The following is a 27539-nucleotide window of genomic DNA, read 5'->3' on the forward strand; positions in this document are numbered from 1 at the left end:
TAAAATGTTTTTTTTAAAAAAAGGGTGGTGTCATAGGTCCAACCATTTTTAGCTGCTTCATAATTGACTTTGCCTTCAAAATGAGGTCAGAAATGGGGGTTGTTCATTGAGGTTTGCATCATGTTGAACTCCTCAGATTCTTGCCTGTTAGAGAGACATGGGACAATAAATGGCAGTTAACATTTGTGCTAAACAAGGCAGTGACTTTCTCCAACAACAGTATTTAACAATTTCCCTTTGATACAAAGAACAAAGAAAATTACAGCACAGGAACAGGCCCTTCGGCCCTCCCAGCCTGCGCCGATCCCGATCCTTTATCTAAACCTGTCTTCTATTTTCCAAGGATCTACTTCCCTCTGTTCCCCGCCCATTCATATATCTGTCTAGATGCATCTTAAATGATGCTATCGTGCCCACCTCTACCACCTCTGCTGGCAAAGCGTTCCAGGCGCCCACCACCCTCTGCGTAAAAAAACTTTCCACGCACATCTCCCTTAAACTTTCCTCCTCTCACCTTGAAATCGTGACCCCTTGTAATTGACACCCCCACTCTTGGAAAAAGCTTGTTGCTATCCACCCTGTCCATGCCTCTCATAATTTTGTAGACCTCAATCAGGTCCCCCCTCAACCTCCGTCTTTCCAACGAAAACAATCTTAATCTACTCAACCTTTCTTCATAGCTAGCCCCCTCCATACCAGGCAACATCCTGGTGAACCTCCTCTGCACCCTCTCTAAAGCATCCACATCCTTCTGGTAATGTGGCGACCAGAACTGCACGCAGTATTCCAAATGTGGCCTAACCAAAGTCCTATACAACTGTAACATGACCTGCCGACTCTTGTACTCAATACCCCGTCCGATGAAGGCAAGCATGCTGTATGCCTTCTTGACCACTCGATCGACCTGCTTTGCCACTTTCAGGGTACAATGGACCTGAACTCCCAGATCTCTCTACATCAATTTTCCCCAGGACTCTTCCATTGACCATATAGTCCGCTCTTGAATTGGATCTTCCAAAATGCATCACCTCGTATTTGCCTGGATTGAACTCCATCTGCCATTTCTCAGCCCAACTCTCCAATCTATCTATATTTTGCTGTATTCTCTGATAGTCCTCCTCGCTATCTGCAACTCCAGCAATCTTCGTATCATCTGCAAACTTGCTAATCAGACTACCTATACCTTCGTCCAGATCATTTATGTATATCACAAACAACAGTGGTCCGAGCACGGATCCCTGTGGAACACCACTAGTCACCTTTCTCCATTTTGAGACACTCCCTTCCACCACTACTCGCTGTCTCCTGTTGCCCAGCCAGTTCTTTATCCATCTAGCTAGTACACCCTGAACCCCATACGACTTCACTTTTTCCATCAACCTGCCATGGGAAACTTTATCAAACGCATTACTGAAGTCCATGTATATGACATCTACAGCCCTTCCCTCATCAATTAACGTTATCACTTCTTCAAAGAATTTTGATGTTCAGTCATTACTGAATCTCCCACCATAGACATCCTGGGGGTTGCCATTGATCAGAAATTGAACTGGAACAGCCATGTAAATACTGTGGTTACAAGAACAGGTCAGAGATTGGGAATACCGCAGTACATAGCCCTCCTCCCAACTCCTCGAATCCTGTCCACCATCTATTGAGCAAAAGTCAGGGGTGTGAAGGAATCCTGACTGCTTGCCTTGATGAGGACAGCTCCAACAGCACTCTAGGCTTGACACCATCCAAGACACTGTAGCCTGCTTAACCCCACTCACCATCTTAAACATTCATCCCTCCATCTTCCATGTGTTGTGGAAACAGCGACAAGATTCATTGCCGCAACTTGCCAAGATTCCTTTGGTACTTTTCAAATCCATGATCTATACCACCAGAAGGACAACAGGCGCATGGGAAACCTGCCACCTGCGAGTTCTCCTGACATTATCCTGACTTGGAAATGTATCACTATTCCTTCACTGTCACTGGCCCAGAATCCTGGAACTCTCTTCCTGCAGATGAACTGGTGCAAGAGGGCAGTTCAGCACCATCTTTCCAAGGGCAATCGGGGTCGGGCAATGAATGCTGGCCTTGCCATGATAGTCCCATCCCATGAACACATTTGTAAAAATAAAAAAATCTCCCATCTCTTACATTCTGTACCTGGGCTAATAAAGATAAGTATCCCACATGCCTTTGTAATTGCCTTATCTACTTGTCCTGCTACCTTCAGGGATCTTTGGACTTGCATTCCAAGGTCCCTTGGTTCCTCCAGTTCTCAGTATCCTACCATTTATTTTATATTTCCTTGTTGTGTTTCAACGCCCCAAACAAAATACCTCCCAATTCTCCAGGTTGAATTCCATTTGCCATGGGGTGGCACAGTGAAGCAGTGGTTAGCACTGCTGCCTCATGGTGCCGAGGATCTGGGTTCGACCCCGGCCCCGGATCACTGTCCATGTGGAGTTTTCACATTCTCCCCGTGTCTGCATGGATCTCACTCCCACAACCCAAAGATGTGCCTGGTAGGTGAATTGGATATGCTAAATTGCCCCTTAATTGGGGAAAAAAGAATTGGGTTCTCTAACTTTATACTTTTAAAAAAGAATTCCATTTGCCACTTTTCTCTGCATCTGACCAGTCCATTGTTATCTTTCTACAATCTACAGCTTTCTACCTCACTACCTGTACTAACCTCAGAATCCCTAGAGTGCAGAAGGAGGCCATTCGGCCCATTGAGTCTGCACCGACAGTCTGAAAGAGCACCCTTCCTAAGCCCACTCCCCCACCCTATCGCGTAACCCCACCTAACCTACAGTAAAGGGCAATTATATCATGGCCAATTCCCCTCACTTGCATATCTTTGTACTGTGGGAGGAAACCAGAGTAACCCGAGGAAACCCACGCAGACGTGTGGGAGAAAGTGAGAACTCCACTCAGACAGCCACCCAAGGCCAGAATTGAACCCGGGCTCCTGACGCTGTGAGATTTGGATTTATTATCACGTGTACCAAGGTACGGTGAAAAGTATTGTTCTGAGTACAGCCCAGGCAGATTGTTCCATACATGAAAAACATAGGACGTACAATAAATACACAATGTAAATACATAGACATCGGTTGAAGTAGACGGAATGTAGTGCTACAACTGTAGAGAAGATGTGCAGAGAGATCAGTTCAGTCCATAAGAGGGTCATTCAGGAGTCTGGTAACAGTGTGGATGACGCTGTTTTTGAATCTGTTAGTGCGTGTTCTGAGAATTTTGTATCTTCTGTCCGATCAAAAAGCATAACCCAGGTGGGAGGGGTCTTTGATTATGCTGCCCGCATTCCCAAAGCAACGGGAGGTGTACACAGAGTCAGTGGATGGGAGGCGGGTTTCTGTGATGGACTGGGCTGTGCTCACAACTCTCTGTCATTTCTTACAATCTTGGGCAGAGCAGTTGCCATACCAGGCTGAGATGCAGCCAGGTAGGATGCTTTTTATGGTGCATCTGTAAAAATTGATGAGATTAAATGTGGCCATGCCAAAGTTCCTTAGTTTCGGCAAAAATGCTAACCACTGTGCCACCGTGCTGCCCAAATGACCAAATATTATATCATCAGATTTCGCAGTCTTGCCCACTAATTAAAAGTAAATTTAAAAAAAAAAAAAAAAAAAAATTTAGATTACCCAATTATTTTTTTCCATTAAGGGGCAATTTAGTGTGGCTAATCCACCTAACCTGCACATCTTTGGGTTGTGGGGGTAAAACCCACGCAGACATGGGGAGAATGTGAAAACTCCACATGGACAGTGACCCAGGGCCAGGATTCGAACCCGGGTCCTCAGCGCCGCAATGCCAGTGCTAACCATTGCACCACATGCCACCGCTTGCCCACTACTTTTAAGTCTAAATCATTGTTATGTTTATTATGAAAAGGAAGGGAAGGGACCCTGTACATCCCCCACTGGAAACAGCCTTCCCTTCTCCAAAGCATTTAGTGACCCCATACCCTTTGTTCTTGCTACTGAGCCAATTTTGGATCCCACTTTCCCTTGGATGCCCTGGGCCTTTCTAATCAATCTGCCATGTGAAGCCTGTATGGTGATGTTTTTTATGGTCTTAGCAGACCTGGCGATGGATGTTTGAACCAGTTATTCCCAAAGATGTTCAACTCTAGTCCATTTGTGTAGATCAGGAGATCGATCACAGTCCAAAGGTGTGCAGGTTAGGTGGATTGGCCATGCTAAATTGTCCCTTAGCGTCCAAAAATGTGCAGGTTAGGTGTGGTTATGAGGATAGGGTAGGTGAAGATATTTTAAAGGGGACAAATGCATCGGAGGTGGTCAGGAGGAAATGATGTAAGAAACTTTTATTAGCTGGAACGCCACAGGGGCGGCACGGTGACGCAGTGGTTAGCACTACTGCCTACGGCGCTGTGGACCCGGGTTCGATCCTGGCCCTGGGTGACTGCCTGTGTGGAGTTTGCACATTCTCCCTGTGTCTGCGTGGGTTTCACCCCCACAACCCAAGGATTTGCAGGGTAGATGGACTGGCCACGCTAAATTGCCCCTTAATTGGAAAAAAAATAATTGGGTACTCTGATCGCCGCCATGAATTATGGGCCAAAAGTTGGGAATATGCAAGTGCAGTGGAGAATGATTTGAAAGAGCTTTTCCCCAGGGCAGGCAAAGGATGTTTGGGAAGTGGAAAATGGGTAGGGAGAGTAACACAATGAAATGATCAAAGATTGCCTTCTCAGTGATGGTTACAATGAAAGGAGGGAAGCTAACGCGAGTTGTCAAGTTAAGGGGCTGGCCGTGAATGTGATTCTATTGTTTTAAATAGTTATTCCACTTTGGTTTTGAGGGCTTGTAATGCTCCTTAATAGGCTGTAACAATATTTGCTTGCACAGTAGTTGTTTCTATTGTTCATGTCACATACATTTTTTGGGAAGTTGTATCTTTATCTGCATAAACGGAATGTTGCTATTAATTGTTCCTTTAACAGAACACCAGAATTAGGAGCAAGAATAGGCCATTTGGCCAAATTAAATTGGGTGAATAAAGCCACTATCCAATGATGTGGAGCTATGGTATACAAATCAGGTATAGCTGCCCTCTGCTTTGGTAGCGTACGAGTTGCTTCAATTGGTCTTAGAGTCTCTCAGCTCGGTTTGGGATGTTAGTGGGTGGGACGTGGGAAATGTCTGGATTATGTGCGATATGGAACTTGTCTGTGGAGGAAGAAGATGAGAGGGAGCGGCTTTTTGTGCCTGTAAAAATTAATTTGCTGCCAAAAATAGTTCTTGGTTTCCTCACCAAATGCTCAAGAATATTTGTTTAATAGAGTTTTCCAGCTGTGTCGCCCCTATAGAATTTAATGTAATGTGAATAAGCAAAGTCATTTTGGAGCTTTGGATATACAGGTGTGCACTGGGTGACTTCTGTCAAACATCTTAGTTTGCCTGGCAAACTGCAAGTCTGATTGTGCAGACGATTGGTTTTGAGTGTCTGGGTTTTTTAACACCCGGGAATGTAAAGGGGCCAAATTGTACTTGGCTTGTATGGGGAAAGTTTAGGTTGCTGGGCACATACTTGAGGAAACGTTGGTCACTGCAACCAATTGTAGCAGCCCTATTCCCAGCTCAGCTGTCTTTTGATCTGTATGAATCAGTAGCTCACTAGATAAACTCTCAGGACCATTTTAAGAGTATCAGTTCTATTCTTAACTCCGTTTTCATCAAGTTCCTTGTGGATGCAGTTAAAAGCAGTTGCAACTATGTCATCTGATGTCTGTTGCCCACATATTCCCTTTTTTGAGTGAGGGGGCGATGTCTCTTAATATTAGATTTTTGCTTCAGGCTAGCACTTGCACAGTAGGCTGCAGCACAGTAGGCTGCAGTCCTGTATTATGGTAACCTACTCGCACATACATACCCCATGCTTTTTATTATTTCAAAGAAGTGGGTTATGTCCCTGAACAACATCCTTTTCTCTAAAGAGAACAAGTTCATTTTTGGAAGCCTAGCTTCTGTTAACTTGAAGTGCCAAATGATCATTAACTGCTAAATATTGAGTGCAGATAGTGAAATAAATTCTCTATCTTTATATTAAAAAAAAGAAATTGTCATGGGATTCTGGAGTTGGAAGGCACAGCTTCCAACCCTAATTTCTTGGGGCGGCACAGTGGTTTCTGGAGGTGGAAGGCACAGCTTCCAACCCTAATTTCCTGGGGTGGCACAGTGGTTATCACTGCTGCCTAACAGCGACAGGGACTCTGTTCAATTCCAGCCCTGGGTGAGCGTGTCTGGAGTTTACACGTTCTCCTCGTGTCTGCATCCTCTGGATGCTCCGGTTTCCTCCCACAGTCCAAAGATGTGCAGGTTAGGTGGATTGGCCATGCTAAATTGCCGCTTAGTGTTCAACGATTTGGGGTTGGGGGTTTGGGCCTGGGTGGGGTGCTCTTTCAGAAGGTTGGTGCAGACTCGATGGGTCGAATGGCCTCCTTCTGCACTGTAGGGGTTCTATGATTCCTGTTACCCTAAATAACGACGCCAACAAGAAGATTTTTTTTTTTAAATTTAAAAGCCACAAACTTGCTCCATGGCTATTAAATCATTTTGGGTAATCACAATTCATCTTGCTTCTCCCAAATTTGGCCAGCCTGATGAGGCCCCATGTTTCGGCTCACCGGGGAGAATGGCTCCTTCAGGGAGTTAGCTGAGGGCGGATGACAACCAAGGAACAGTTCAAAATGACACTTTCAGGATGGTGGTGCGGGAAGAGGAGAAATAATTAGAAGAATATGTGTTTCAAAGCAAACAAATTGCTGTCTGTCATCGCTGCTGGTCTGAAGGAATTGCTTCATAAATAGTCTTTCCATGTACGCCGTTGGTTAATAATCTTAAATTTGTAAATTTCCTGATAACCGTACTGCTTTGATTTCCACACCAGATACCCTGCAGTAACTTGCTGATGAATTAATTTTTTTTATTTTAAAAGATTGCTGCACAGAAAGTTGAGTTGTCGAGGCAGTTTTTGGAACACTTTGCCCTCTACCTCGTCTGTGAACGTCCTAATGGAGGATACTCTGGTAAGGTTCAAATTAGTTTACTTCTGTAGGTTTTTAAGATAACCTCGTGGGTGAGACATTAATGTAATGAGTTCATTTTGGGTGAATTTTCCATGTTCTGAGGAAGCCCACCATTGGCGGTCAGCAGGATCTGTCGGTCTCGCCGCTATCCACGGCCTTTTCTGTTTCTTGTACCCTCTGTCACTGGGGAACTTATATGTGGCACCCCCACTGAACTAAATGAGATTGATTCAGAATTATAGAATTTACAGTGCAGAAGAAGGCCATTCAGCCCATCGAGTCGGCACCGGCCCATGGAAAGAGCACCCTACCTAAGCCCACACCTCCACCCTATTCCGACACCTCCACCCTATCCCCGTAACCCCACCTAACCTAGAACACACCTAGCATTCCAGAACTGGGCATCATGAGGCAGTATGGGCCTTTTGTGCTTATAAGAAGGGAGTGCACACCGAGTTGAGTGAAAGAAGAAAGGTTTATTTCTGGAGCTTCTGATGCACAGCCCTCGGCGATACCCAACCGAGTGAATGCCGGCCTGTCAGGGACCATCAGGCAATGCAACTGCATCATGGTTTCTTCTTCTGGATCATCCATGTGAGAGTTTCTATCTCTTGGCGGACGTCTACCCCGGCTGAGGCATCTGGACTGTTGGGACCCAAGTTGTCTGTGGTTGCACTGGGCCCGACAGCCATGTGTCTTGCACGGAGGTGAATCGCCCTTGGTGGACTCTGGGGAGGGCTCCCGCTATGGGACCCTGCCATCTGTCAGGCCGTGTCCGAGGGCATTCACTTCCATGCCCTATATCTCCTGAATCCCTGGCTCCGTGTTCTCCCGCAACTAGGAATCCTGCAGCGCCTATTGGACGTTCAGGGAAGGCTCTGCCAAATTCCTTCTCCCCTGTGTGGGTGAACTGCCATGGGCCCACTGCCCCCATCTGCACGGGACTCTCAAACCTGCAGGTCCAGTCCCCTGGGGTTGTGACTTTACGCCGTTGGGTGGATGTTATGATGACCCATGGCAGTCCTTTCTTTCCAAACAACAATGCGAGCTAGCCATTGATGCACAGATCTGTCATTGGAGAGAACCCTTTTAAACAAAAAGATGTGCAGCAGGATATATAACGTGTTAATAAATGCAGAATTCTTATGCAATTCTTCGATTAGATGAACAGTAACACTGCAAATCCGATTTGTAAACTTTTCTCAAAGCTCACATGGGCTCTTGTATTATAGTCATAACAAGCAAACATAGACACCAGGAAGGTAAGATAATTATTGTGTCCAGGCAATACCCAGCTTTTCACGTTTATTAGCACAAAGTAAGATTGACTATGGGTGCTGGTCTTGGCTGTAAGCCTAATTCGTGTTAGAAATGGCTAGAAAATCTCCCTCTTTGAAATATGCAGATCTTGGCAGCAACGTGATCTTATTGCCTTGAATTGACTGAGTAACTAGAGAATAGAATTAACTAGTGTTGAGCCATCAGTCTGGATCAGATTATGTAAGTAACTCCATACTGAGTTGCAGATCCCTGGCACTGTGCATCTTTGTCAGACAGTGACCCAAGTGCGCAGTGTCTGAGTACTTGATCACCTTCTCAACATTCAAGGATAAAGCTTGTCTATACAGTCTCCAAAACCACTCGAGTGCATTTAGCAGACTTTGTATTGAATCATTGAACCCATCGGGCCTGCTTTGGCCCTTTGAAAGATTTGTCCTATTAGTCCCACTACCTGCAAGTCCTTTCCCAGAAATCCTGCAGTGAAGACTTCCATGAAAACAAATTGAATGTGATGAAATATACTTTTGAGGATGAAATGGAGATTTCCAAGAGTATTTATGTTGTCTATTTCTTGGGCCAGTGTTGAAAAGGTTGCATGGATTTGAACTGCCATATGTGAGCCTATGGAGCTTGCAGGACGAGAACTGCAGAATAATGATCAGGAAAAGGTGAGTGAAGCATATTTTCGTTGACAGCAATTTTTAAAAGCGGCTGTTCCTTTTCGACATTTTCTGTTGTACTGATTTCTCTCTGTAAGAAGGCAAAAAAGATGCTTGCTTGAAGTGAGTCCATTAGTCACTCCAGGACCGTGCAAAAAGCAAGTCACTGTAATAATAGAGGGAGCATGTAATGGAATGTGACGCACTTGCTGTGCTTATGTAGAGTCAACCTTTTTTCTTTTGTTGTTTACCCTGTGTAGTTTCCTCCCATGAATGACTTTTATTAGCAATGAATGAGGGAACATTGATGCTATTGTTATTTGACTTTCATGGTCCACGTAGGTACTAACGGCATAGGTAGGAATAGGAAATAGGTCGAACTTGGAGAGTATGAGCAGCTAGGGACTAAATTGAAAAGCAGAACCGTGAAGCGGTAATCTCTGAGCCACAAACAGATTGGAGTAGGGTAAATGAGATTAGAGAGTTAAATGCGTGGCTCAAAGATTGGTGTCAGAGAAATGGGTTTCGATCGTGGGGCACTGACACCAAGACTGGGGCAAGCGGGAGCTCTACTGTTGGGACAGTCTTCACTTGAACCATGCTTGGATCAGTGTTCTGGTCATATGACTAGGACAGTAGAGAGAGCTTTAAACTAAATTGTGGGGAGAGGAAGATGTGATAAATTAGAGGGAAGAAAAGGAAAGAGAGCAAGCTAGCAATAAGGTGTTATGGACAGGAGGAGGTTAATTTATTAACCACGGTTAATTAGCAGCGCTAATTTCTCCTCACACCACCCATCTGTAAACAGAAAGATGTTTAATTTGTTTCCCCCTTTATAAGCAGTGGCGTATTTCCTAACCCCTTGGTTTTGGTGTATTCCAATTTCTATGATTAATCCCAGAGCAAATTCTAGATAGGATGAACTCAAAACACGTGAGAAGGGTCGCAATGTCGCCTCCTTTGCATTTATACAGTAAAAGAGGGATAGAGAAGAGAAAGATTTACAGCGCAGGGACCACAGAGAAAATAAATAGTTGTTTTGTGTGGGATCCAGAGTCGAAGTCCAACGAGATGTTCCTTCACTGAGTTCGGTGGGGTGAAAACCGATGGTGTATAATTCAGTTTTTCATTGGTGTTGACTTTGCACGATAGGATATGCATGCAGAGATGAATCAATTTTGGTACAGAGTTTCCAGCAGAGGTAGTTTAGATTGGGCCAGGTGTCCAACCTGGGCCAGAGCTCATGGACATGATTCTCCAAAAACATCACCGTCATTTTTGACGAGTTTGGCAGGGTGATTCCGCCAGGTGTTTGGATGCAATCCAGACTGGTTTTCACCAACACCCATGTCATTTTCTTCTGCAGTGGGAAACTAGAAGTCGCCGGCAAGACTGGCTCCTCCAAGATCGGCTCCTCCGAGATCGGGCGCCATTTTCAAACTGCTGTTCAATGATTTGGACATGGGGGGACCATAAGACAAAACTAGGTGGGAATGTGAGTTGTGAGGAGGATACAAAGAGGCTTCAAGGGGATTTAGACAGGCTACGCGAGTGTGCAAGAACATGGCAGATGGAATATAATGTGGAAAAAATGTGAAGTTATCCACTTTGGATAGTTAAACAAAAAAGCAAAGTATTTCTTAAATGGTGAGCGATTGGGACGTGTTGATGTTCAAAGGGACCAAAATGTCCTTGTTCTTAAGTCACTGAAGGCTTGCATGCAGATGCAGGAAACAATTGCAACGGCAAATGGTATGTTGCCATTTATTGCTGTTTTGAATACCGGAGTAAAGCAGTCTCTTTAGAGCCTTGGCGCAACGGCACCTTGTGAATAGTTTACAGTTTTAGTCTCCTTACCCAAGGAAGGATGTATTTGCCAGAGTGCAATAAAAATTCACCAGACTGATTCCTGAGATGGCAGGATTGTTCTAGGAGAGACTGAAGAGAATGGACTAAACAGACTTTAGGAATGAGAGGTGATCTCATTGAAGCATACAGAATTTTTATAGGGCTCAGCAGGGTAAATGCAGGAAGGATGTTTCCCCTGGCTGGGGTTGCATAGGACCAGGGGGCAGTCTCCAAATAAGAGGAAGGCTGTTTAGAACTGAGAGGATGGGAAAGGTCTTCATTCAGAGGGTGGTGAACTTTTGGAATTCTCTACCCCAGAGGGCTGTTGAGGCTCAATAATTGAGTATATTCAACACAGACAGAGATTTCTATATATTAAAGATATCCAGGAATTTGGAGTTAGTGCGGGGAAAATGACGTTGAGGTACATCTTGTTGAATAGCAGAACAGGCTCAAGGAGTCGAGTGGCCTACTCCTATTTTATATGTTCCTATGGACTTTGTCTCATAGCCCGAGATGACTATTAAAGACTTCATTGTATGTGACTTTGTTTTCTTTCATTTTTCCCTTTCAAATGTTGTGTGTTTGTTGCACTCGCTGGTTTGGGGGAGCCTCTAAGCCTAGTGTAGCAGGGTAAGGAGTGGAAAAATGACAATTGATGATATTGTTGACTGTTTTCAAGGTTTTGCTAATTATTTAAAGCGACGCAGTGGTTAGCACTGGGACTGCGGCGCTGAGGACCCAGGTTCGAATCCCGGCCTAGGGTCACTGTCTGTGTGGAGTTTGCACATTCTCCCCATGTCTGCATGGGTTTCATCCCCACAACCCAAAGATGTGCAGGTTAGGTGGATTGGCCATGCTAAATTGCCCCCTTAATTGGAAAAAAAAATAATTGGGTACTCTAAATTCTTTTAAAAAAAAAAGATAAATTATTTAAAACGCTACTGATAAGTCTGTTATTGTTTAATTCAAAGCCTATTTAAGAAAATCATGATGTGAAACTTCCTGCTTCAAAAATGTTTTAATTCTGTCACCCCTAGATGGCATTGGTATGTCATGTCATTCGTGGAGCCATCTTTGACTAAAGTCAAATTGAATACGGTGCAGCTTTGCTGACTAAACTGAGTCCAAGACCTTTATCTATATTCTTTATGCATTGGAGTTATTTATAGATTAAATTGGGCTAAAATCATTCGTACTGAAAAATATTAAAGAAAGACGGGATTTGCAGAGCAGGTTTCGTGATTTCAGGATGCCACCGAGTGCTTTGCAAACAATGAAGTACCTTCCTTGAAGTGTAGTCCCTCCTGTAAAACACAGCATCCAACTTGCACACAGCCAGAGCACACAAACCACGTCACTATTGATGAATGTTTGTTTTGTTGGCTGCGCGTAGTGCCACAACAAGGTTGACGTATACCCGAGAGAGAACATGGACTCGACTTATTTGTTTTGTACATTTTATTTATTGTTTAGCAATATAGACATAAACCCTTTGTGGGGTTTGGGGGGTAAGAGTTTGGGAGTAGGAGAAACACTGCCTTCTGTTTTAGGTTTTACACACATAGACCCCCTTTTCTGGTGAAGAGGAGAGAATCTCCACTGCTTTTTATATAGTGAAAGTACATGTTTATGATTTCACTACAAGTAGACTTCCTCTTCACCCCTCCAGATACCTTTTTCCGTTGTCAAGTTTATATGGCGAAACTACATAAAATCGTTGTGCAGGTTAAGTGGATTGGCCACGGTAAAAATGTCCCGTAGTGCTCAAAGGTTAGGTGGGGTTCCAGGTTTACGGGGCAGTTGGCCTGGATGGGGTGCTCTGTCAGAGTGTCGGTGCAGACTTGATGTGCAGCATGGCCTCTTTCTGGACTGTGGGGATTCTATGATTCTAATTACGACACCGAGGAGGAAACTGGTCAGAGCACTGCACCTGTGCTGGCTTTCTGAAAGAATTTGCCACCTAGTTTCATTCTGCTGTCTCCCTGCCACCCTCCCCTCAACACTCCTCCCATTCCCTTTGAAAAGTATATTTTTTCCATTTTCAACAAGCTGAAATGGATGCGTGTACATTCTGTTTGGATCAAGTATGAGATAAATTTGCTGATCTGGCAAAAAGTTATTTTATCGAAGGAACATCCTGGTTCAAAGCCACAGGTTAACACTGAGCAGTTCAAATTTCATTCAAGAAAGCAGAAGGAAGGATTTGAACAGGTTTTGACTGAACTGAGGAAGTTGCATCTTTGAAAGGAGCCAAAACTATAGCAACTTGCGTCTGTACGGTGTGTTTTGGCACAGGAAAGCAGCCAAGGCACTTCACAGAAATGTAAACAAAAGATTGACACTAAGCCAAGGAGTGAATGGCAAGTCTGGTCAAAAAAGGGCATGAAAAGGATAGAGAGGGTCAAGCAAAGAGGCAGAGAGATTTAGGGAGGAAATTACAGAATATATGGCCTAGCCCTAGACTGAAGAAGGGGGTCATCAATAATTGGGTTTGGAGTGGGGGGGGGGGGGGGGGGGGGAGCAAGATGGAATGGGGAAGGGAATCTGGGATAGACAAGAAGCTGGAGTGGGAGGAATGTTTAGTTCCAGGAGAGTTGTAGGGTTGGAGAAGCCTACAGAGATGGTGAGGGTTGAGCCCGTGGAAGAATTTGAGCACAGCATTAAAAATGAGGTTTATTTTATATAGGTCAATGAGCAAAGGGGGTGATGGTGGAACATGATTTGGGTGCAAGTTAGGATACCGGCAACTGAGCTTTGAATGTTAAAATCAGACTAGAGGATGAGAAACCAAGCAAGAGGCATTGGAATCGCTGCAGCTGGAGGTACGTGCGAAAATTAGGGTTTCTGAAGCTGTTGGGCTGAGACAGAATCCGAGACTGGCAAATGTTCGAGGTTGAAGTGTGCAATATTTATGATGAGGAGGAGATGAGAGCAGAAGATTAGTTTGGATTGCCAAGGTTGCAAACTATTGGTTTCAACTTGAGACAGAGACTGGGTAGGGGGCTGGATTAAGAAGTGAGAATGCAGAGTTAGAGTGACTGGATCGGTTCACCGTAATTCAGATAAACATTTGTAGCAGAAGTTGTTTTAACCTTGTTAGAGGAAAAAAGGAGCTTGGCCTTTAGTGCAGAGACTGTAGGTAAACAAATAACTCCGGCCATAGTACATGAGAACAGAATTCTCACTGGAGGGAATGTTTTCATTGTTTAAAAAAAAAAGAATTTGTATAGGATTCTTGTTTTCACAAATGATACTGTAATAAGATTAGACGCAAGGTTGAAAAGACAAAATTTGTAAGAATTCTTTGAGCAACAAGGATTAAGGTAACTCCCTTTGGAAGTAATAATGAGGTGAGGCAGTGGAAACTAAAAGATAACATCTAAAAGTAGATGAACGACTGGGATTCATACACAAATCTTCAAAGACCCAGGACAAGTCGATAAGGCTGTCGGGAACATGTAATTACAAACGCAAGAGGGGCGCAGTGGGTTAGCACTGCGGCCTCACGGCGCTGAGGTCCCAGGTTCGATCCTGGCTCTGGGTCATTGTCCGTGTGGAGTTTGCACGTTCTCCCCAAGTTTGCGTGGGTTTCGCCCCCACAACCCAAAAAGATGTGCAAGCTAGGTGGATTGGCCACGCTAAATTGCCCCTTAATTGAAAAAAAAGTGAATTAGTACTCAAAATTTAAAAACAAAACGCAAGAAAGTCAGGGAAAATCATTGGTTAGGCCCCAGCTAGAGTACTGTGTCCAATTCTATGATCCAGACTTCTGGGAGGATGTCAAAGGCTTGGAAAGTGCACAGGGAGATTTTTCAGAATGGTACCAGCGATGGGGTCTTCAGTTATGTGGAGAAATTGAAGAAGTTGGGATTTTTTTCCTTTGAGCAGATAAAGACTTCATAGAGGTGCTCAAAATGATGAGGGGTTTTAATAGGGTAAATTGGGGAGAAACTCCTTTCTTGGCTGAACACAAATTTGCAGCAAATTGTTACCTTTCAAAAGGGAATTGGGTAAATATTAGGAAAGGAGAAATGTTCATGGTGATGGGAAGGAGCAGGGGGATGGGACTAAGTGGTCAGCTCTTCAAAGCATCGGCACAGACACAATGGGCTAAACTGTCTCGTTTGTGCTTGTGTGGTTCATAAAAATGACTGACTTCACAATCGGGCTTGAAATATGGAGAAAAGCTTCTCAAAAACCAAAGACTTGGCTACATTGGATTAACTTTGAAGGAATTAAGAAGGATTTGTTGGAAGAAATTATGCTGTCAAACCTATAAATCTTCAGTGGAATCCATTTTGTTAAAGTAACTAATTGAAAAACAATAACGTACCTTGATGGCAAAAGGAGCATTTCTGGACTGATGCAATGCCAGTCTGAGAGTGGTTAGCACCAGTATTACAAGAAGGCAGCCAATGTGAGGCAAATATTAGTGGTGAGAATGTGAAATGAAATGAAAAAATGAAAATCGCTTATTGTCACGAGTAGGCTTCAATGAAGTTACTGTGAAAAGCCCCTAGTCGCCACGTTCCGGCACCTGTTCGGGGAGGCTGGTACGGGATGTTGACCGGGAGGATTGTGGAAAGTAACAAAAAGCCAACCAAGTAACATGGAAGGGAATATTCTATATATGGTTCTTAATCCTTGATGTTTTTATATTGCACTCAGTAACTCGGAGCTTATTTCCCAGAAAAACCACAGACTCAAAGCCCCACTTGTGACTTCAGCTACCCAAAATTTAGGTTGCTGTTAGCAAGTTCTGTAGTTCTAGTCAGGTACACACACACTACTGACATTTGTTGTACACACATGAACTTCCTCTACTTTGGCTGACGGAGGAGTAAATATGTCACTGGACTGTTTCTAATCTGGTGCCCTGAATATACCCTTCACGTAGGAGTTGTATACACCAGCTACTTACATTGCTTCAAGCTGACAAGGGGGATAAGAACAAAGCGCACTGCCACATGCAAACGTGATAAAAGAGCAAAGAGATGAGGCTTCTACTCCTGACGCAATGCTTTACCAGACATTGATGAGTAATAGTGGGTGCGATTTAATGGAAATAAACAGAGTCACGTTTCGGGTGCGTTTAGCCGGGTGTTTCCCAGCGCTGGCAGCGCCAAGAACGGCCCTGCTATTAATCGGGATTCTGCTTCATTCCTCCCCACCGTGGCCTCCGGACCACCCCCACCTATAAGGAGGCCATCGACCCCATAGAACCCTTAGGCCTCATCGCCAGTGTGGGCAAAATACCACCCAGGCACCTTGGCATTGCCAGCCTGGCACCCAGACAGTGCTACTGCCAGGCTGACAGTGCTACCTGGGCACCCTGGCAGTGTCAGGGTAGTACCTGGGTGGCACTGCCTGGGTGCCCAGGTGGCATCAGCTGTGCTAGAGCACCTCCCTGCCCAGAGGCTGACCACCCAGGGGCCTCTGATAGCCTGGGAGGGGACCCCAGCCTGGGAGGGGACCCCTTCCACAAGTGCCGTTCTGCCTGGTTCACGATGGTAGAGACCAGTGCTAAATGGCATTCGCTCATGGTCTCCAGACACTGGGGTTAGATCTGCACCTTGGTTAACTCCGGCAAGAGCATCTTCAAGTGAACGTGCCAGCACACTTGAATATGCAAATTTAGGCGCAGGATCTTGATCGTGACGTCTCGTGAGATCCCATTAGATCTCGCGAGGAGTGACGAGTGGGTAAATCTCACAAGAAGCCGCTCGCAAGATTTACCAGCTCGGTTGCGTCCTGAGTCTGGCGCAGCCATTAGATTGCGCCCAGTTATTTGCCGATTTATCATCTGAAACTTCAACTCTTTGAGGTTTCTCCTGAGCTTTCTGCGAAGGATTTCTAAGTAGGTTTGAAGTTCAAGCTGGATATTTCACAGAACCTGACTTCCAGCAGAATTTTTTTTTCAAAGTTCCAGGAACACCAGAACTGATTCAGCTGTATCTTGGCATTCTTTAATCTAAAACATCAGCAAAGCATGCCACTGGCAGAACGTAATCAACTGAATTTCTCATCTTATCCAAAAACCTGTTCCCTGGAACTTTGTTCCTAGCATGTAAAACTTTGAATTCAATGATCACGATCACTCTCTGAAACAAAGATACCGTAGTACTCTTAAAATACTTTGCAGGTATCTCTGTCTTGTGCTCCCAATGTTACAATTAACACAATGATTAGTTATTTCCAATACTGGTACTTTAGCAGGGTGGGTGGAAATGGGCAGAAAAATATTGCATTCTGTTGAGGCTTATGTACTTTCTTTGAGAGAGGGGGAAAAGTTTTCACTACTTAGAATCATAGAGTCCCTACAGTGCAGAAGGAAGCCATTCAGTCCATTGAGTCTGCACCGACTCTCCTAAAGAGCACCCTAACCTAGGCCCACTCCCCTGCCCTATCCCTGTAACCCACCTCCACTTTGGACTCTAAAGGGCAATTTAGCATGGCCAATTCACCTAACCTGTACATCTTTGGACTGTGGGAGGAAACCGTAGCACCCGGAGGAAACCCATGCAGACACTAGGAGAATGTGTAAAGTCCACACAGTCGCCAAAGGTCCAAAGTGTCCCTGGAGCTGCGAGGCACAAGTGCTAACCACTGTGGTACCGTGCAGTACAAATCTTCCCGTCTCTGATTGCCCGAGTATCAGAGACCGGACATACCCTGTGATAGACCTGTTGCACTGATCTATGTGGAAGTTGCCTGGGGAGTTTCATCGTCCAACGGGCAGTTCCCCCTTCTCCTTCTCCTGGGACCCTTCGCGAATGTCGCTAAAGTTGGAGACTTGGGCCATTTTCTGATGTACTATTTACCAGGGCAACGTTAGACCGATTTAAAACCTAGTCTAATTCTTGGGAAACAGAAAAACTGCACCCCCCCTCCCCAATCACTCTCACCGAACACCCCCCCCCCCCCCGACCTGACTTGACAATCTACCCCTCCTGAAACAACCCGACTAAAGCCCAACCCGACTATCACCCTACCCATTGACTCATTTTTCTACTCCCCTACCCTCTCATTTATTTGCTCATCCATTCACGAACATTCAAACTGGACCTTTAAAATGACCATACCTTAGCTAGTGCCATAACAAGGAGACATGTTCTGTTTCCCCTGACTCTGTCATTGCGACAGAGCTCCACATTTCTAGGAAAGCCAGGCCCCAGGAGGAAATGTGGAGCAGCACTCAGTTAGAGGAGTGATGAGACCATTAATGGATTTGAACAAAACTTTGGCAGGAAGCACTGGGGGACTGGAACGAAACATAGGTCAGAGTTCACAAAGAGGATGGAGTGATAAAACTCGGTGCAACTTGGTTTGCAAGCTGCAGGATCTTTTGCTGGTGCAAGTTGGGAAGTGTTGTGGTAAAAATCAACCACTTCAAGAGTCAGACTTGCTGTGATCAGATAAATGCAGTTTTATTGTTACACAAAGCTTCGGGAGAAAACGTATGTACCGCGGTACAGTAGCCAGCCTTTCTCCCGGTTTGAATGGCAGTCATTCATTTTATACTTTGGGTTCACAATGAGCCCAGATACAAAACAATTATCACCTTGTTATCTTTAAACATTTTATAGATTGTACATCGCTATTTGTAAGCATTTTGCCATTTACACATGGCCACAGTCAAAGAGGTTTAACAGGTTACAGGCAGCAGCAGGAAGGTAGTATCGATTGTCCCTTTGTTTTAGGAAATGGCCCAAGACATTCGTATTAGCATATCATTATGTACACCTTGACTGAAGTCAGCTTTATTCAAGTGGTGTCCCGCATTTATGTATTTCTTAATCTTCCTGTCTGGCTTCCTTTGTCCTGGATCTGTTCCTATCTGTCCTACTGGCACCCCGCTGGACTACAGGCATCAGTTATGTCTGCTTTATTCTCTGTGTCTCCCTCCATCTTGTGTGTCAGGCAGCCATCTTCTGTGCCAAGTGCCCTTTTGAACCATTTCCCACTTCAGGAAGCCAAACAGGCGAGCATTGGAATGGTTGCATTTTAAGCTGAGACCAACGTGGATGAGGGTTTCAGCAGCAAAGGGACTGAGATGGGATTGGGAATACTATTTGTCCATGTAGCGTTAAGTAAGCAAAAGATTAAGGTTAAAAATAAACTCCAGATTCTGTCCAGTGACTGTCAACCGTTTTTTAAAAAATGGTCACATGCACATTTCTTAAATCTGGGTCTATATTGTGTCCTTAACAAAACAACATTTCTGTGAACTGAACAGTTGGCAAGGTGAGTATTTGAGAAGGTGCAATATTATGATTGGGCCACACCCATTGCTCCAGTCCGAAAACCAAATGGAAGCATAATCGTTTGCGATGACTATAATTTGTAACGTTTCCATCGGTCAATTTTCACATTCCTTTCTCTTCTCCAATATCAAATCTGTAGTTATTTCCTTAGTCAATAGAAGGATTGAAATTTTCTGAAGGAAACTGTCTTGGACTTCTCTGAGACTATTGTTGGGCAAACCCGTCATTCCATCATTTGTATTTTCATGGTTTTTAATGTAAAATATTTTTCATGAGATGACTGAGGAATGAAATGCCGCCCCCCCCCCCCCCCCCCCCCCCCCCCCCCCGCCCCCCTTACAAACCTGGTCTGTTCCAGGCCCAAACTGCCCAACTGTAATTTTGTCAGCATGCTTCGTCTCTTTTAGATCAGGTTCCGATGATGCCTCTGGGACCCAAATGAAGTATGAACTGGCGGTCTGGACAGGAGAACAGGGTAACACAACCCAGAGTTCAAAGCTTCTGGGAATTGAGCTGGGGCCAAGGTGATTGGCCCACAGCAACCTCAATGATGGATCGTCCACTCAGTACCTCTGGCTGAAATTGACTGTAAGCACTTCAGCCTTGTCTGTTGCACCTGCGTGCTGAATTCTGCTATCTTTTAAGGATTGGGATATTCATGTAGCCTCCTCTGTTTCAAAGGCTTTATAGAATGTTTATCACAACCACAGAATGTCTCAAAACACTTTGACTACCCTTCAAAATGCTTCATGGGTTCTTCTGGAATTTTCACAGTAACTTCATTGCAGTGTTCATGTAAGCCTACTTGTGACACTAATAAAGATTATTGCTGCTGTTAATTCAAAACCAGGATTGCCACAATAACCTAACTGGTTCACTAATCAGGGAAGGATCCTTATTTGGATTGCCCGATGTGTAACTCCAAACCCATAGCTATCGTCCCTTTTAATTGCTCTTCGAAATGGCCTAGCAAACCACTTGCATGTAACAAATGGTTGAGGGGATTGTCCTAGGGGGAAATGAAATGAATGAAAATCGCTTATTGTCACAAGTAGGCTTCAAATGAAGTTACTGTGAAAAGCCCTTAGTCGCCACGTTCCGGCGCCTGTTCGAGGAGGCTGGTACGGGAATTGAAGGGTGCTGCTGGCCTGCTTTGGTCTGCTTTCAAAGTCAGCAATTTAGCCCTGTGCTAAACAGCCCCAGAATGAAAGAATGAGTAAACTAGGCCTTTTCCTAGAGTTTAGAAGAACAAGCGATGAGCTCCTTGAAACATAAAATTCATAAGGGGTTTGACAGGGTAGATGCTGTGAGGATATATCCCCTGACTAGGCAATCTTGATCTTGGGATCAGTCTCAAAATAAGTGTCGGCCATTTTGACATGAGAAACTTCTTCACTCGAAGGGTTGTGAATCTTTGGCATTCTTTGCCCTACAGGGCTGTTGATGCTCAGTTGCCGAGTACATCCAAGGCAGAGATTTATAAGTTTTTCTATACCAAAGGACTTGAGGGTTTTGGGAATAGTGAGGGAAGTTGGAGTTGAGGTATGAGTTTAATGGTTGATTGAGCAGTGATGAATGGCTTACTTTGGCTCCTATTTTGTATATTAAATTTGAGTTTATACCTACAGTGTTAATCATGTTTGAGAGTTATTTCTGAAGCCAGAAAACCTTTAGATGTTTTCTCAAAATTACAAAGGAATGCACCTGGAATTTCCGCTAAGCTTTCCTGGCAGGAGCTTGGCAGATCCTCTGGCTGAATGACAACTGAGTGTGGCTGTTGACACAATTCCTTGAGTTGTTCCACCAGTCTCCTGTTAGAGAAACTCTGCAGAAATTCCAGGTGACAGTATCCAGTGACCACCGGAGTTAATTGTAAGACATCAATCCCTGTTCTGCGTTTCTCCATCTCGCTGTCCTTCTGGCACTTAAAGGTTTGAGGAGGGGAGGGGGAAATTGAGAGAAACAGTTTAAAATGCCATGAGTATGTAATGACCCAATCAGCAGTCTAATACACACCATGTTGCAGCATAGCTTCTGAAGGTTGGACAACCCAAGTTTCATTGATATTTGTATATCTCATTTGCTGGTTTTGTCTTGTTTGAGTTCTGTGGCTGTAGAGTTCAGACAAGGTTCTTTTCGCACTGTGCCTCATTGAAACCTAAGTTCTAAATCGGAAAGTCAAATTCCGTTAGCATTGACCCATTTGAGATAAAAGATTTTATTTTATTTTGTAATTTAAGAATACCCAGTTCTTTGCCAATTAAGGGGCAATAGGGGCTGGTTTAGCACAGGGCTAAATCGCTGGCTTTGAAAGCAGACCAAGGCAGGCCAGCAGCACGGTTCAATTCCCGTACCAGCCTCCCCGAACAAGCGCCGGAATGTGGCGACTAGGGGGCTTTTAACAGTCACTTCATTTGAAGCCTACTTGTGACAATAAGCGATTTTCATTTCACTTTCATTTCATTTTCATTTTCAATTTCATTTCATTTCAATTTAGCGTGGCCGATCCACCTACCCTGCACATCGTTGGGTTGTGGAGGTGAGATCCACGCAGTCGGAGAGAATGGGCAAACTCCACACGGGACAGTGACAAAAGGCCTTGGTCGAACCCGGGTCCTCAGCGCCGTGAGGCAGAAGTGCTAACCACTGCACCACCGTGCCGCCCTATTTGAGATAAAAGATGCGTGGATTTTATTCTTGTGTAGTAACCATCGGAGTTCCATTGTATGGACTGTGGCCTGTGAAAGCAAAACTCGTGTGTTCCTTTTTCTAACAGCTCTTTTTGAATAAACCTGTGAACAACATGTCTTTAGTTTATGTTGTCTTATTCTGTCTTAAATTAAAAACTGCAGCAGCCATGTCTGTCTGAATGCATATGACTCATGCTAAGTAACTCCAGAGTCATTTTGCAATATATTTACTGAACACAACAGGGAAGGTTTTAAGGATGTGTTTTTTTTTCCCGGTTTGGGGGTGGTGGATGTGGGGTGGGAAGGAAGAAAGACGCAAGATAGTGTGAACTGGTTTCACCTTAACTTGAAATTGGTTCACATCGCTTTGGCAGAATTTATGGGCAAGCTCCCCATGTCAACACATTTAACTTGTGAGTTGATTGCAAAACAGTGGACGTTCTGTGTGAGCTTGAGTTTCCTGGTAGTTCATTGCTGGCATGTGTTCCAAACTAGCTGAAGAGTCTCGAGCAGTCAACTCCATAAGCTGTGGGGGAGGAAAGACACCGAGAAGAGAGAAGGGTTATGTGACAATAGATGCCTTATTTGACAGGAATTTTTTTATTTTTTTAAAATCCTGTTGATTTTCTCATTCCACCAGTGGAAAAATCTTGGTTGTTTAAACTCAGCAAATTTCCCATTACAAATTGGCTTTTGTAATGGACTTTATTTATAGCTTTTACTTCAGAAAGGATGTGCTGTAGCAACACCCATGCACCTTTTTGGATGTCACCATATTGCCTGGCTTGCTACTACACAGTTTCCTTACTGTCTGCACATTGTGTTTCATAACATACGTTAGCTATTGCCAAGCATCTGCTATCTATTTCTAGTCATTTCATGTCGGGTTTGGTTGCGAGCCAGTATTCGCTTGTTAATGCCTGGAATTTTGTTCTCTTCGAGTTGGTTCCAAATCTCCTTATTTAACAGATGCAATTTATCAGCCAAAACTGTCATCTCTGTTCCTTGTGATTTTTGCCTTGCGGCTCTGGATTGGGAGGTTTAAATTGGAAATCCGTCTCTGTGGGTGTAGGTGACAATTTGACCAATTAATGCAGTGGATAATCGTTACTAATTCCCAGTCGCCTCTTGCCGACCTGTTCCAATCTCTCAGACTCCTACCACTGACTTGATTAGCATTCCCAGCAATGATGGATGTTCATTCTGTTCTGGGGAGGAACCTTTGAATTATAGTCGTAAATGTCAGCATTTTTCAGAAGGTAGTGAGTTCAAGCTGTACTCGGATTTTTAGTTTGTGATCTAAATTAGCATTTCAATGAAGGGCTGAAGGGACTCTGCATTGTCTTTTAAATTGGATGTTAAGCTAAATCCCTGTTGTTTAGGTGGGAATAAAATTAGTTAGGGATGTTTGAGTATATGAAAAGCACCATGTGAGTGCAAATTCTTTCTATCATTTTTGCTCTTGTTCTGTTCTCTACCTCACTATTTTGTCCTCCATCTCAATTTTGCATTCTAGTTCTCTCAATTTCAGATGCATTCATTCTCCTTTTCGCTCGTTCTTTTTCTTGATGATCTTTTTCTTGCTTTTGCAATCACTTTCTTGGTGCTTTGCTCTCCGCCATGCACACTCTTTTTGTCCTGCATACGCACTCCCATTTGTTTCGCACTTGGACAAGTCACACTACCGATGAAGAGATGCTAGTAAAATCTCAGATCAGAAGAACTCTGCTGACCCAGATCAGGGAGAGAGTTGGAATTCCTTAGGCTCTGCCTTCAACACCACAATCCCAGCCAAGCTCATATCAAAGCTCCAAAACCTAGGACTTGGCTCCTCACTCTGCAACTGGATCCTCAACTTTCTGACCACAGACCACAATCAGTAAGAATGAACAACAACAACACCTCCACGATAGTCCTCAATACCGGGGCCCATAAGGCTGCATACTTAGCCCTTCACTATACTCCCTATACACACATGGCTGCATGGCAAAATTTGGCTCCAACTCCATCTACAAATTTGCTGACGACACGACCGTAGTGGGTCGGATCTCGAACAACTACAAGTCAGAATACAGGAGGGAGATGGAGAACCTAATGGAGTGGTTTATAGAACATAGAACATAGAACAATACAGCGCAGTACAGGCCCTTCGGCCCACGATGTTGCACCGAAACAAAAGCCATCTAACCTACACTATGCCATTATCATCCATATGTTTATCCAATAAACTTTTAAATGCCCTCAATGTTGGCGAGTTCACTACTGTAGCAGGTAGGGCATTCCATGGCCTCACTACTCTTTGCGTAAAGAACCTACCTCTGACCTCTGTCCTATATCTGTTACCCCTCAGTTTAAAGCTATGTCCCCTCGTGCCAGCCATTTCCATCCGCGGGAGAAGGCTCTCACTGTCCACCCTATCTAACCCCCTGATCATTTTGTATGCCTCTATTAAGTCTCCTCTTAACCTTCTTCTCTCCAACGAAAACAACCTCCAGTCCATCAGCCTTTCCTCATAAGATTTTCCCTCCATACCAGGCAACATCCTGGTAAATCTCCTCTGCACCCGCTCCAAAGCCTCCACGTCCTTCCTATAATGCGGTGACCAGAACTGTACGCAATACTCCAAATGCGGCCGAACCAGAGTTCTGTACAGCTGCAACATGACCTCCCGACTCCGGAACTCAATCCCTCTACCAATAAAGGCCAACACTCCATAGGCCTTCTTCACAACCCTATCAACCTGGGTGGCAACTTTCAGGGATCTATGTACGTGGACACCTAGATCCCTCTGCTCATCCACACTTTCAAGAACTTTACCATTAGCCAAATATTCCGCATTCCTGTTATTCCTTCCAAAGTGAATCACCTCACACTTCTCTACATTAAACTCCATTTGCCACCTCTCAGCCCAGCTCTGCAGCTTATCTATCTATATCCCTCTGTAACCTGCTACATCCTTCCACACTATTGACAACACCACCGACTTTAGTATCGTCTGCAAATTTACTCACCCACCCTTCTGCGCCTTCCTCTAGGTCATTGATAAAAATGACAAACAGCAACGGCCCCAGAACAGATCCTTGTGGTACTCCACTTGTGACTGTACTCCATTCTGAACATTTCCCATCAACCACCACCCTCTGTCTTCTTTCAGCTAGCCAATTTCTGATCCACATCTCTAAATCACCCTCAATCCCCAGCCTCCGTATTTTCTGCAATAGCCTACCGTGGGGAACCTTATCAAACGCTTTGCTGAAATCCATATACACCACATCAACTGCTCTACCCTCATCGACCTGTTCAGTCACCTTCTCAAAGAACTCAATAAGGTTTGTGAGGCATGACCTACCCTTCACAAAGCCATGCTGACTATCCCTGATCATATTATTCCTATCTAGATGATTATAAATCTTGTCTCTTATAATCCCCTCCAAGACTTTACCCACTACAGACGTGAGGCTCACCGGTCTATAGTTGCCGGGGTTGTCTCTGCTCCCCTTTTTGAACAAAGGGACCACATTCGCTGTCCTCCAGTCCTCTGGCACTATTCCTGTAGCCAATGATGACATAAAAATCAAAGCCTAAGGTCCAGCAATCTCTTCCCTGGCCTCCCAGAGAATCCTAGGATAAATCCCATCAGGTCCCGGGGACTTATCTATTTTCAGCCTGTCCAGAATTGCCAACACCTCTTCCCTACGCACCTCAATGCCATCTATTCTATTAGCCTGCGGCTCAGCATTCTCCTCCACAACATTATCTTTTTCCTGAGTGAATACTGACGCAAAATATTCATTTAGTATCTCGCCTATCTCTTCAGACTCCACACACAATTTCCCATCCCTGTCCTTGACTGGTCCTACTCTTTCCCTAGTCATTCGCTTATTCCTGACATACCTATAGAAAGCTTTTGGGTTTTCCTTGATCCTTCCTGCCAAATACTTCTCATGTCCCCTCCTTGCTCGTCTTAGCTCTCTCTTTAGATCCTTCCTCGCTACCTTGTAACTATCCATCGCCCCAACTGAAACTTCACACCTCATCTTCACATAGGCCTCCTTCTTCCTCTTAACAAGAGATTCCACTTCCTTGGTAAACCACGGTTCCCTCGCTCGACGCCTTCCTCCCTGCCTGACCGGTACATACTTATCAAGAACACGCAGTAGCTGATCCTTGAACAAGCCCCACTTATCCAGTGTGCCCAACACTTGCAGCCTACTTCTCCACCTTATCCCCCCCAAGTCACGTCTAATGGCATCATAATTGCCCTTCCCCCAGCTATAACTCTTGCCCTGCGGTGTATACTTATCCCTTTCCATCATTAACGTAAACGTCACCGAATTGTGGTCACTGTCCCCAAAGTGCTCTCCTACCTCCAAATCCAGCACCTGGCCTGGTTCATTACCCAAAACCAAATCCAACGTGGCCTCGCCTCTTGTTGGCCTGTCAACATATTATTTCAGGAAACCCTCCTGCACACACTGTACAAAAAACGACCCATCTATTGTACTCGAACTATATCTTTTCCAGTCAATATTTGGAAAGTTAAAGTCTCCCATAATAACTAAATTTAGTTTAACGACAGCAATCTCTCCCTCAATGCCAGCAAAACTAAAGAGCTGGTCATTGACTTCAGGAAGCAAAGTATCGTACACACCCCTGTCTGCATCAAAGAGGCCGAGGTGGCGATGGTTAGCAGTTTCAAATTCCTAGGTGTGCACATCACCAAAAATCTGTCCTGGGCCACCCACGTAGATGCTACGACCAAGAAAGCATGACAGCGCCTATACTTCCTCAGGAAACTTAAGGAAATTTGGCATGTCCACATTTACAGGTGCACCATGGAAAGCATCCTGTCTGGCTGCATCACAGCCTAATATAGTAACTGCTCGGCCCAGGACCGCAAGAAACTTCAGAGAGTCGTGAACACCACCTAGTCCATCACACAAACCCGCCTCCCATCCATTGACACTGTCCACACCTCCCGCAGCCTTGGGAAAGCAGGCAGCATAATCAAAAACCCCTCCCACCCAGCTTACTTGCTCTTCCAACTTCGTCCATCAGGCAAGAGATACAAAAGTCTGAGAACACACATGAACAGATTCAAAAACAGCTTCTTCCCCGCCATTACCAGACTCCAAATGACCCTCTTATGGACTGATCTGATTAATACTACACTTTTGTATGCTTCACCCAATGCCGGTGTATTTACCTTGTGTTTCCCTATTACGTATTTTATTTTTAATTTTATTTTCATGTACAAAATGATCTGTTTGAGGTCTCGCAGAAAAATACTTTTCACTGTACCTCGGTACATGCAACCATAAACAAATCCAAATAAGGAATCATGTTTTAGAAAGTCTTGTGTTGATGGAAAAGATGGATTGTAAAAGAGATTGAGGTAGACAAAGTAAGGTCCTTCTAACAGTGGCACAGTGAGCATTGCTGCCTCACAGCGCCAGGGACCCTGGTTCGATTCCAACCTTGGGTGAGTCTCTGTGTGGAGTTTGCATGTTCTCCCCGTGTCTGTGTGGGTTTCCTCCAAGTTCTCCGGTTTCCTCCACAGTCCAAAGATGTGCAGGTTAAATGGATTTGCCATGATTAGTGCAGGCCAAATGGATTGGCCATGACCAATGGGTCTAGATAGGGTGCTCTTTCGGAGGGTTGGTGCAGACTGGATGGGCTGAATGGCCTCCTTTTGCACTGTATAGATTCTATGTTCCAAAGA

At 44.5% G+C, this 27539-nt stretch overlaps 1 protein-coding gene and 1 long non-coding RNA gene across 7 annotated transcripts in view; one reads left to right on the plus strand and one right to left on the minus strand.

Annotated features, from left to right (window-relative positions):
- Positions 1–27539, minus strand: part of LOC140385208 (uncharacterized) — a 348523-nt gene that overhangs the window by 108796 nt on the left and 212188 nt on the right. The window lies entirely within an intron of this gene.
- LOC140385207 (sorting nexin-31-like) overlaps positions 1–27539 on the plus strand; it is a 119894-nt gene that overhangs the window by 45227 nt on the left and 47128 nt on the right. For both annotated transcript variants that reach the window (XM_072467109.1, XM_072467108.1), the window contains exons 6-7: positions 6982–7072; positions 8934–9021. In XM_072467109.1, coding sequence (XP_072323210.1) covers positions 6982–7072; positions 8934–9021 — 179 coding nt within the window. The remainder of the gene's footprint in view (positions 1–6981; positions 7073–8933; positions 9022–27539) is intronic.

This window comes from Scyliorhinus torazame, chromosome 11, assembly GCF_047496885.1.
Source record: "Scyliorhinus torazame isolate Kashiwa2021f chromosome 11, sScyTor2.1, whole genome shotgun sequence".
Lineage (NCBI taxonomy): Eukaryota > Metazoa > Chordata > Chondrichthyes > Carcharhiniformes > Scyliorhinidae > Scyliorhinus > Scyliorhinus torazame.